Here is a 12523-nt window from a genome sequence, read left to right on the forward strand (position 1 = left end):
AAACTGGAATTATTGACTTGCCAAGTCAGTTACCCAATCTAAATCCAATTGAAATGTGTTTCATATGCTGAAAAGCAAACATAAGGCAACTGGCAGGAGCTGAAAATGGCCTCAGTACCGGCCTGGTAGAGCATCACCAGAGAAGATACTCAGCACTTGGTGATGTCTGTGGGTCACAGACTTCAAGCAGCCATTGCTTGCAGAGGATATGGGACAATATTCTAAACATGACTATTTCTAATCATTTACATAACATTAATATGTCCCATTATGGTGCCCTGAAATGGGATGGCTATGTCTGCATTTATTAAATGTGTGTAGAATTTACTTTATGAACAAGACTAGAAATCTGCAGATGAGGACCAGTGAATTGAGTATGTTTGTGTGTGTACAGTGCAGTCTGTTATTGTTTATACAGTGACATGATTGTTGTTGTTTTGGTCCTGTACTCCAGCACATTGGATATACTGTGTACAGTATGTTTGAAGAAACTATGCATCATGGAACATGAACTTCATTCACAGACTCTCAACAGCTTATTTGTTTAATCTGTCTTTTAGAGTAAGGCCATCATCACAAAATACTTAAGCACTGCAGGCAACAGTCTGGGGACTGCTGAATTGAATGCAATAGGAGGGGCAAACCTGTGCTCGCTTGATACCAATGTACTGGAAGGTATCACTCCAAGCAGCCTGAGGTGAGAATGGTATACTGAACCTCCAGTCTTTATTGTCAGTAAGAATATTTACAATTAAACAGATAGGAAAAATATCTTTATTCATCTTTGTATGAAAAAGTTTATAAAGCAAGACTCCAGATGAACTAATTCTTTGTTTTTTATTTGGTTGGTTCTTAATTCTTTTCCTGCAGGAATGCAAATGCATTGTCCTTGTCAAATTGCTCTACTGAGAAACAAAAAGCCTTGTTCATTATTGCCAACCAAGCTTACTCAAACCGAAATACCATCTCATTGACAGAGTACCAACTCATAGAACAGTTTCTTGGTGAGTATGAAAAATGTGAATGCACAATATATGTTTTTGTATGGCACATTTGGAAACATTGCAAGTATTTGAAAGAACCCAATGCAATAAAAGCAAAGTGGCAGGATTTTGAGTGATGAAGAGAAAATCCATTTCACTTTTGATACTATTGTTTGCATTTGCTGTGATTATGAGACCTTGCTAAGCTGTCACTGTAGAACCTTGATGTGGAATCCCCTGATGTTCTTTATTCGCTGCAACTATGTAGGTGGTGCTCCAGAGGCATACATAAGAAGACTGACAGCATCCAATGTTAGTATGGATATTTCAACATTCACAAGTTTGGATGAAAATGTCATCAATGTAAGTATAGACATGACAGGCTTTATACAGCATATTCTTAAACATGACATAATGGCATGACATGGACCATACATAAGTAAATATGATTCATAAAGGGGGACATAATGTCTTCTATCAAATGTGATCTAACCTATAACATGCGACCAAAAGGAGTAGTGGATGTTTCATGAAAGAAATGACAACATAAGTTATAACTCTGGTATTAGGGTGGAAAGCCATACATTTCTTAAACAAAACAAGTTCATACGTGGTGCAGAGTCAGGGACATCACCTCAGAGTCCAGTGGACGGGTGAATTGTGGAAGGACTGAAGGTTCATGTCACTTTGTGAGCCAAGAGTAGATGAGAGCATCTAAAGGGCATTTTCATCACTAAGTACTATTAGCTATTCAAGGGGACTAACTTCCCTTAGGTTGATTTGGATTGCTTCTTGGCTTCAAGTGACATCATGAGTTGGACCACCAGTTTGTTTCCCTCTGTTTTCTCACATGGTACTTCAGTCCTCCGCCAGCTGGAGGTCATGATATCCTCTCTGACAAGCCCCTTCACAAGCAATTATCCCATTTGCACCGTCTCAACAATTTAAGTTGATAAAGTAATTTGCATTAATTAAGCACAGATAATGATTGACAGCAATGTTTATTTGCGACACGTTAAATTCAGTTCAATTTCTTGATACTGTGAACATGCTGCAGTATTTTTAATGTTGGACGGGGCATGAAGCAGTTAGAAATGCCTGCATTAAAAATGAGAGCAGTTATATAACATTTAACTTGCGCAAAATTTAAAGTTTAAAACAACAAAATAAATTAATAATTTAATTAATTACACTAATCATCGTCTTAAATCTTAAATAGAATCAAGTGTCAAGGGTTGGGCTAAAACAAAACTGGCACCCACACTGGCTCTCTTCAGATAACACTGGGAACACCTTGCTTTATATGAATTCACATGTCTTTTTACTGAGTGATATGCAATCCTGGTCCTGGAGAGCCACAGTCTCTCAGTCACAGAGTCTGCTAGGTTTTTTTTCCTTAAGATCAGTGACTGATTCAGAGCCAAAAAACCAGATGACCTGAATTAAATGTGTAATCAACTCCTTTAACTATTTGTTTGCTGTACTACTCAAGTGCTGAGTAACAATTAAAGCCAGCAGACCAAGCGGCTCTCCAGTACCAAGAGTGAGGACCACTGGCTCAAGGACATGCGTTTCACAGCATATAAACTTCTATCCGTGTTCACTTTCCTTCCTGACTCTTCCTGTTTATAAATGTCTCAATTAGAAACTCAATTGCATGAATAGTCACTTTACTGTGTCGTTGGAGTGCCTATGGGGACCCCTGAGGATAACCATTGAAATGCGAGTTTTAATCCCGGCAGGTCACACGGTGAAGACAAACTGATGTCCCTAATCATGAGTTATGTCAGTTAGCCTAGTATCCTCTATCCTATATGTTTTATGTTTCGCCATTAGCCAGGTGACATTGTTGATTATGTCACATTTGGCATACCATGTTGCATAAGAAATTGTTGTCACCCTTTATTAAGCATGACATTTGCTTATGTATGATTTAAGCCATTATGTCAAGTTTATGAAGGCATTATGTATGCTATATTAAGTATTTATGAGATATATTTTGTTTAAAGTTTGACTGATTGTTGGGCTATTAAGCACTGTTTGATGTTTCTCCTCACACATTTTTTCACCTCACATTACACAGGACCCATTTTTAGTGATATTTAATTTAATTGTAATCTGTAGCAGTTTTTCTGATTGTGTTTTAAAATATTAAAGAAATTATTTCTCCAACTTTACAGGCTCTAACAGTGAATGATGTAAAATTGCTTTTGGGTGTAAACCTCCCCGATTTGAAGAACTTTGAGAACCAGACTGTTGTTGCAAACTGGATTTCAAATCAATTCAAATCTGAATTGAATAGTCTTGGTTTGGATATCATTGGGGGCAGAGATGACCCAGTCCCAACAGGAGTTGGTGTTATCAATACCACAACAACAGCAACGGGAGGGTCAACGTCAACATCCACAACAACAACAAGTGGTAAAGTTCCATCAATCAGTTTCCACAAGTTTTATTATATTCCATGGCTTTTAATATCATTGTAAATTAGGCAAAAATCCAGGTAATCCGGTGCAAATGGAGGAATGAATGAATTTGTCATGAAATGATAATTCATGTATTTAAAATAGTTTTGGTGTATTACATCATTAATTATTACTTCTGAACTTGCTTTTTTTAACCTTTAACTGTTGCTCATTGAAATAGCTGAGGAACAAATTAATTTAACCATAGATTCCTAAGAAAAGTCCAAATAGCAATAATTAATAATTATTAATTCAGTTTTTTCATAACCTAATCTCTACCATATAGTTGAGATGTCACTTTATGGTAAAAGAATTGTGCTAATAACTGCCCTGCCCCTTGGTCATTTCTACCTTTTACTCACATATAACCCACATGGTTTAACATGTTTTCGTAAAATTCAGGTACAACAAATGTTTAACCTTTTTCATAATTACCATCATATTCCTATTCTTTAAGGTCTCTTCTACATGAAAGACATCACCGTTTATCCCTTACCTAACAATTTTTTGCTTTGCGCCCTAAACTCTGGGGAGTGATTTGTGGTGCTCTTTCTTTGTCTTGAAAGTGGAGAAGTGTGGGACAAGGAAGAAAGAGTCAAGAGTCAAGTCGACTTTTATGTCCTGTGGCAGAATATCCTGCAATAAGCTTTCGTATTTAGTGTTATTGACCTGTGTTTATTGATGTATTTTTTTCTCCTTTTTAGGTCACGATGGATCAACTAAAAAACCATCTCATGTTCTGTATCTTTTACTCGCCTTGGCCTTCACTACCCTGCAGACACTACCGTGATTTATAAATAACATTCACTTGAACATGACAGTTTTTTGTTCTTTACCTCTGTTACTATAATGAAGTATTGTACATATAAATGAGTAATAGCAGTACATGTTACATATATTCTCTTAGTAGATGTTAAAGATTTTTAAATTGTTTTTAAATAATAGTTTACCTTTCTTTCTCTAACCTGGCTGCTAAATGGTGTAAAATCAGCACTGATTACAAAAAAAGAGTAGAATTAAATCAGTTTCTGCTCAGGGAACATTTGCACACATTGTAGCTCTGAACAATATTGAAGTTTCCACTAATACTGAGGAAAGACTTGTAATTCAACAGTGTTTCAATGTAGATAAATGTTCAAATTACATTTTGAATTTAAATGCATTTGTGTTTATATTAACACACAGTGAAATGTCCAGTGTTAATTCAGCTCTAACAGTGTTAATTCGACACTTAACAGACAACATTCTAGAGAGGGACCACATGTTATCTGTTAATAGTTGAATTAACAATGTTAGAGTCGAATTAACACTGGTCATTTTACTGTGCAGTTCCTTTCTCATATAATAAAAAAACAGTATCAAATAAAGAAAGCTATAAATTGACATGCATGACCTCTCTTCTTTAATGTTATCTTGGATTGTTTAAATCTGCCATTTTGAATGTGATGTGTGATAGTTCAAAAGTTCAAAAGGCTGTGAGGACAATCTGCCCATGTTTATTGCAAGAAAGTATCATTTTTACCAATAATAATTTTAGAGAAACTGGTATTTGGTAATCTCATGGGAAAATAGATAACCGAGTCTTCACCAAAAAGCCTACTGTCATGGAGGTTACGTATTATGGTAGATTTGGAGACTTTGGGCTGGAGTCAAATGCACTGTTTAAGGTCATATGCAGTCAAAAGATCCAGATTAGTCTGGAACCATATCTCAGTAAAGTCTGCTTTGTTGGTTTTACTGAGTGGTGGTAAAAGGAAGTAAGTGCTCCTGAAGTGGTGAAATGGTGCTCCTGGTTCCTGGTGGATCAAACTACTTTTAAAATACCTTTCAAGCTAAAAGGTCTGTTTGGGTCACGTGGTACATTCTGTTTGTGTTCTCCATAGCACAGAAAGATATCAAACCTTGGGAAAACAATTGCTATTCAGTTCAGGATGTTGTCTCAACTTCTGCTCTTAATTATGTAATTAGCTCAATCACATCTTGAGCTGACATTTCTGTCACAAGAAAGTTCAAAGACCTTAGCCATCCTCAGAACAGATACTTGGGTCTCACAGGTCAATTAGGTCAAAAAAATAATGTGTAGAAATTCTACATAATGGAGCAATATTATATTACATTACATTACAGGCATTTGGCAGACTCTCTTATCCAGAGCGACGTACAACAAAGTGTATAAATGTAACCAGTTACAAGTGCGCTGAAAACCCTAGAGCAAAGTACAGTTCCAAGTGCAGGGAGCAACCGCATAGTTTAACTTGGACCCTGTAGGTAATCTTGTTGACACAACAAAAAGTTGTCTATAAAAATAAAACAGGCAGTAGTTAAGCGAGTACTGTAACTACAATAAACTAAAAAACAGCTTACCTAGCTACATTCCTAAGGATACATAGTCAATTGGATGCTACAGGGAGGTAGGGAGGGGTGAGGAGAGGTGCAACCTGAAGAGGTGAGTCTTCAGTCGCTGCTTGAAGGTGGTCAGGGTCTCCGCTGTTTTGACTTCCATGGGAAGGTCATTCCACCATCGAGGAGCCAGAACAGGCAGGAGACGTGACCGTGAGGCGCAAGTGCGAAGACAGGGAGGTGCCAGACGTCCTGAGGTAGCCGAACGGAGGGGTCTGGCTTGCATGTATGGTTTGAAAATCTTACGGAGGTATGCTGGAGCTGACCCCTTGACTGCCTGGTATGCTTGGACCAATGTTTTGAATTTGATCCGAGCCATAGCAGGCAGCCAGTGGAGGGTAGTGAGCAGGGGAGTGACGTGGGAGTGTCTGGGGAGGTTGAACACCAGACGAGCTGCAGCATTCTGGATGAGTTGCAGGGGTCTGATGGCGGATGCCGGAAGGCCAGCCAGAAGGGAGTTGCAGTAGTCCAGGCGGGACAGTACCGTTGCTTGGACCAGGAGCTGGGTTGATATTAACCTTGAAATTCTACAGATTTGTTCAATAACTGTTTTACAAATCTGCCTGTTGGTGTGTGCTTGCCACATGAGTGTTTCTCATTTACAATTTCTGACAGATGTAGCCCCTTGTTAAAATAAAATGAGTTTCCTGATAATACGAGGACATCTTGATTGCACTGATACAACACTGGTTTGGACCGCTAGATGTTGTTAGCCTCAATAATAATTCAATAAGCATAGGAAATACAAACAGAGAAATGTGATACGGCATTGAACAGCATTGCACACAATAAAATGTGCGGTGTTAATTCAACTCTTTACCAAGTTGGGCCACATGTCATCTGTTACAGTTGAACTAACACTGGAAAATTTACTGTGGACTTTCCTGCAGCAGATATGAAACAAAGTACACATTGGGATAAGTTTGTACAATAATTACTATAATATTTTCCTGGAAATACTTTTCATTAAAGTTGTTTTGCCATATATTTTGTCTGTGAAACGATGTTATCATTGGAGTGTAGGATTCTTAGTGAAGAACAGATTAAGCACTGGATAGCAGGAAAAAATCTATTCTAGTTTAACTCCTGCTTTAATAAAATTTGTAATGAAACGTCAAATAATTATTCAATAACTCGGGTGTATTATTAATTATTTAAATCAGGGGTCCTCAATCTTATCCAGAAAGGGCCGGTGTGGGCGCAGGCTTTTGTTCCAACTGGGCAGGTACACACCTGATTCTACTAATCAAGGTGCTTAGCAAAGATTCCAAGTGGTTGATTAGTAGAATCAGGTGTGTTACTGCTTGGTTGGAACAAAAGCCTGCGCCCACAACGGCCCTTTCTGGATAAGATTGCAGACCCCTGATTTAAATGTTCACTTGTGGGTTTTCACAAACTTGTTAGGACAAGATGGCAAGATGGAATATATAATTTGTGTTCTATTTCAATCTTGTTATTTTTATTTAACTTTTCAAGTTATTATTCTATATTTTCAAATCAGTGTGCTACAAAGCTTAATACATATGTCCATTGAACACTTACTGGGACGTAGCATTTGGAAATCTCCGCAAATATTGAGTCTTGGGGATACGGTAGCTATCCTCCACGCTCATCTGGCGTGTTTTGTTGTCAAATGATTCCTTAAGTTTCATTGGCCATTGGTTTGAATTTATGCATGATCTCATTTCCTGTGTTAGGCCCTTCTTTATGTTAACGAGCTGCTGCTACTTTTGCCGTTCTTATACTGTTCAGTGCTTGCCGCACTATCGTGCTTCGACGCCACAGACCGGGGGGCGGGTCGTTGATCGGAGAAGTCAAAGCATGAAGGTATATTCTGCAAAAACGTTGACTACAGAAACGTGCGCTATTTTATGGATTACAATCAGCCTAGGATATAATGGATCTATAAAATACAACGCATTGCATAACTAGATAAAGTCATTAACCTACAAGTCTACGTGAGAGAAATATAATAGCAGTATATGGAAAACCGTTTCCCAAGCAGTACTCTTCTGGTACAAAAAGAAACCCAAAACACGGTGAGCATTTTTTTTTTCAGCTGCGAGCTATTGCAGATAATAATTTTGCTTTTCGTTTTTATTTCGCTATTTGTATTTCGTCAGATGCTGACTGTATATTAACACTGAATTCACAATATTTACAAAAGGCCTATATGATACTCAGTTTTTGCTTGCTAATTTGATGGCTACTACGTTGATATCCATATTCACGGAGCCTTTGACACTGGAAGTATACTGTAGGCTACATTTCTGTAGTGTTGTAACTGCAAATCTGTGTTACCTGCAGTCAAACTGAGGGAGTGCCATTTGATGCATTGTAAATTCTCATGTAAAGTTTGTAAATGTTTATTATTTATGTAGAGAGTGTACCATGTACGATTCACTGGCCAGCAAGGCTAACAATGATGGAATATTCTATGCTTTGGCAAGTTCCTGTTAACGCAACAAATACATTCCATCGAGACCGAGACGAAGTAATTTCCGTGTCCCACTCGTTACAATGTGTGACGCAGCCAACACGTCTGTCTGTAGGTTTAATTTTCACACGGATACAGATTATAAATTGTAGCCTACATATTTTAACTCGTAATGATGTTATTTCATTTCCATAAATCACAACATTTGATATGCAGTTCAAACATTCAAATGCTTTTGTTGTTTTTTAAGCATTTTTGTCCTAGACATGGTGTATTGACATTTTTGGTTGTCTGTACTGAGCTTTTTAGAAATATTCTCCTGTTTAAAGCATGTTTCAAGTGTCTTTCTTTAACCAGTAAACAATCGTGTAGCCTATGTGATTTGATATGTGTAAAACGTCAGGAGTTACCTACCAGACATAAAAGAAAACAAGAAATTTGTATCACTTTTAAAATGACCTTAACACAACTTACTGAAGCACTACGTATATAGACACACCAGATCATATTTGCTTGTTTGAGGTATTTATAGTTGAGGCCAAAAGTTTACATACACCTAGGCTAAAGATATTCAAACTCAGTTTTTTTTACAACTTTGCACATTTCATGTTGCCATACATTTCTTTTGGAAAGTCAATTAGGGCATCTACTAGCACATCAGAGGTAATTTTAAAACAATCAATTAGAGACAGATTTATTTCAGCTTTAATTCACTACTATCACTATCAGAATTCCAGTGGGTCAAAAGTTTACATACACTAAGTTGACTGTCTCATTAAACAGTCTGGAAGATTCCAGAAATTGATTTAATGACTTCTCATTGGTCAGTTGTCATAATTAGGAGTTGGAGTTGGCACCTGTGGCTGTATTTAAGGGCCTACCTTTAGAGACACTGCCTTTTTGCCCTTGATACCATGGGAAAATCCAAGCAACTTAGCCAAGACCTCATAAAAAAATTGTGGACCTCCACAAGTCCGGTTCCTCCTTAGGAGCAATTTACAAACAACTGAATGTACCACAAGCATCTGTACAAACAATTGTATGCAAACATAAAAATCTTGGGACCACACAGACACTGCATCGTTCAGGAAAGAGGCACAAATTAACTCCGAGGGTTGAACAAACTTTTGCCTGAAAGGTTCAACTGAACCCCAAGACAACAACAAAGGAACTGGTGAAGGAGTTGGAGGCATCAGGTACCAAAGTATCTACATCCACCATTAAGAGAATCATACATCACCGTGGCCTGAAAGGCTGTCATGCAAGGAAGAAGTCTCTACTGCAAGACTGGCATACAAAAGTCAGAATGAAGTTTGCAGGTGATCACCAAGACGAAGACCTAGCCTTTTGGAGGAGTGTTCTCTGGTCAGATGAAACAAAAATTGAACTGTTTGGCCATAATGATCAGCGCTATGTATGGAGGGAAAAGGGTGAGGCTTTCAATCCAAAGAACGCCTTCCCAACTGTGAACCATGGGGGTAGCAGCATCATGTTGTGGGGGTGTGTTGCCGGAAAAGGGACTGGTGCACTTCAGAAAATAGATGGCGTCATGAGGAAGGAGGATTATCTATAAATACTGAAGCAACACCTCAAGATATCAGCTAGAAAGTTGAAACTTGGTCGCAACTGGGTCTTCCAGCAGGACAATGATCGTAAGCATACCTCCAAAGTTGTAACATGGCTTAAAGATAATAAAGTGAAAGTATTGGAGTGGCCATCACAAAGCCCTGACCTGAATCCCATAGAAAATGTGTGGACTGAACTGAAAAAGCATGTCTGAGCAAGGAGGCCCACAAATCTGACTGAGTTACACCAGTTCTGTCTGGAGGAATGGGCAAAAATTCTGGAAAAGTGTTGTGAGAAGCTTGTAGAAGACTACCACAAGTGTTTGATTCATGCTAGGCAATTAAAATACAATGCCACCAAATACTAACGAAGTGTATGTAACCTTTTGAACCACTGAGAATCTGATACAGTACATAAAAGTAGAAATAAATCTGTCTCTTAGCTATTATTTTGAAATTACCTCTCATGGAAATAAAGTAGATACCCTTTCGATAATTTTAACGAAAGACAGTAATTATCAAAAGTTAATTATTAAAAAGCCTCAATGAAATAGATACTAGAAGTATGGTTATATTAAGAATTAATATATGGGGTAGGTTATCCTTTCACAATGGCATAGACCTCGACTACCCATACTAAATTATGGATTTCAGCTGAAGTGGGTTTTCTTCTGTTTGTTGTAGGCTTCACAACAGGACCTGTAAGAAGCAAGAATCAGAATAGCAAACCCTTTTGAGACCACACGATCCACACTGAGAAATCCAGCTCATCCCAGCCTGCCCTCTGTATCTGTCCAGCCATGTCTATCATGGACCACAGTCCCACCACTGGGGTGGTGACTGTCATCGTCATACTCATTGCCATTGCTGCCCTGGGCGCCCTCATCCTGGGGTGCTGGTGCTACCTTCGCCTGCAGCGCATCGGCCAGTCAGAGGACGAGGAGAGCATTGTGGGAGAAGGTGAGACTAAGGAGCCCTTCCTGTTGGTGCAGTACTCTGCCAAGGGCCCGCGGGTGGAACACAAGACCAAGCTCACTCCCAATGGCCCTGAAAGCCACAGTTAACCCAGTCTGGCCTGTTCCAGAACACATGGGCCCACATGTGCACACTGTATGAACTGCTTTCCAACATTTCATTGTAAAGTCCTCTCAGGTCCTTTGTATGTGTATGTGTATGTGTATGTGTTTTACAGTGAGCAGCACTAGATGCGTTCATAAGTTGCTTTTTCACATCTCACACTCCCAAGTAAATAGGAAAGGCATGTCTTGAGGTAGAGGTGCCTCTCAACTTTGTAATCAATGCTGAAACAATTGCATGCACTGAGCAACCCTGTATTTATCAATCACACCTTTCTTTTCATGGTTTCTTTTTATCATTTTTAAATACATTTTATATGTAATGTGAAGCACTAATGTATCTCTGTGAATTCAATCTTTAGTTGAACATTTTTGCTGGAAAAGCAAAGACGATGTGAAACCTGCAGATTATGTTGCCATGCCCAGAGCACTGCATTGACATGGAATCAAAGTGAATGGCTTGCACTTTTCAAAGAAGTGAATGTCAGAATTGGTGTTACAGAACTTACCTGGACAATATTAAGATTGTTGTCAGACAATTATGATGAGACCTCTGTGATGGTATTAAGACTTTGTGTTTGTAATGGTAACTGGCACATCCTGTTTGGATTGACCCCAGATGGCTCGTTCTGTGTTTTTTTGCTGTGGTAAAATATCTTTGGAGACTAAATGTTAATCAAAGAGATGTTTTACATGCACAACAGCTGCCCTTTTGGCCAATAGCTGGCAGCTTGTTTGTTTCTCCAAAAGTAAAGGATGAGCTCATGATGGATTTCCAAGTTGCTGTTTCAAGCAATGCTAGAATATCCAGAAGGCTCGTCATTTGCTGAAATCGTGCTGCTTTATATTTGGATGTTTCAGTCAATGAGATGTTTCATTTACTCCTCTCAATTAACTTAAGAAAATGAATAATTAACATTTTTTGTTTGAACTGTACAGTTATCCTTAAAGTATTGCTGTGTTATATTTAAAAATTCATTGTTCACAGGGTTGTGTATTTATTACTTTGTTGCTTTCCATTTGTAAGCTAGAGAAGACTTTATTAATTGATAAGGAAATGTATTTTTATACGGCGCTTTGGTAATATTGCCCATTTATTAATTTCCTGTGTCTCGTCTTACTGACAGGATGCTAGTCAAATTTAAAATCTGAAACCAGTCACATTTCTGATGATTGTGTCACCTGCCAAGTTTATACATTAATGGGTACACGAATGGGTACGTGAATTTAACATTTAGGGCATTACAGTATAGCGTGATGCTCCATGGCTGGTGGAAGTTGCAAAGCAGATTTGCCATTTCATTCCTGGAAGCCAGCATGTTCAGGAACTGTGTGTTTCTATGTGCCAATAACTGCCCTGCAGCTGACGTCATCCCAAGTTATATTTATATGCTAGAGATTGTGTTGCAAAAATTTATGTGTAATGTTCATGTGATCCCCATTTTCATGGTGTGCTGGGTATTAATAAACAGGACAACAATTTGCTTTCCCTAAAATTAAGTGATGGCGACTGCCTTCTGTGATCATTTGACCATAATGTTCAGACATTATTCTTAAATGCCTGCATAAACTGAGCCTAATTTGTGTCTTGCACCTA

General features: G+C 38.3%; 2 protein-coding genes across 14 annotated transcripts in view; both read left to right on the forward strand.

Moving 5' to 3' along the window:
* The window catches only part of mslnb (mesothelin b), a 64435-nt gene extending 59604 nt beyond the window's left edge, over positions 1-4831 (forward strand). For all 12 annotated transcript variants that reach the window (XM_035406322.1, XM_035406321.1, XM_035406323.1 and 9 more), the window contains 5 exons: positions 561-697; positions 871-1004; positions 1252-1346; positions 3164-3404; positions 4153-4831. In XM_035406322.1, the coding sequence (XP_035262213.1) occupies positions 561-697; positions 871-1004; positions 1252-1346; positions 3164-3404; positions 4153-4238 (693 nt within the window). In that variant the 3' untranslated portion in view covers positions 4239-4831. The remainder of the gene's footprint in view (positions 1-560; positions 698-870; positions 1005-1251; positions 1347-3163; positions 3405-4152) is intronic.
* A 2709-nt stretch (positions 4832-7540) lies between these two features.
* LOC118220934 (stannin) lies at positions 7541-12426 on the forward strand. Of its 2 annotated transcripts, none has more exons than XM_035405406.1 (2): positions 7541-7675; positions 10535-12426. In XM_035405406.1, exon 2 carries the CDS (start codon positions 10651-10653, stop codon positions 10912-10914), a length of 264 nt encoding a protein of 87 aa, XP_035261297.1. In that variant the 5' UTR covers positions 7541-7675; positions 10535-10650; the 3' UTR covers positions 10915-12426. The 2 variants fall into 2 exon arrangements, with proteins under 2 accessions (XP_035261297.1, XP_035261296.1); XM_035405405.1 differs by having other exon boundaries at positions 7572-7887.
* The last annotated feature ends 97 nt before the right edge of the window (positions 12427-12523 follow it).

The sequence above is a fragment of the Anguilla anguilla genome, chromosome 2, assembly GCF_013347855.1.
Source record: "Anguilla anguilla isolate fAngAng1 chromosome 2, fAngAng1.pri, whole genome shotgun sequence".
Lineage (NCBI taxonomy): Eukaryota > Metazoa > Chordata > Actinopteri > Anguilliformes > Anguillidae > Anguilla > Anguilla anguilla.

Excerpts from the sequence above, each read along its gene's own strand:
- LOC118220934 (XM_035405406.1), top strand. The coding sequence starts at position 10,651 with ATGTCTATCATGGACCACAGTCCCACCACTGGGGTGGTGACTGTCATC.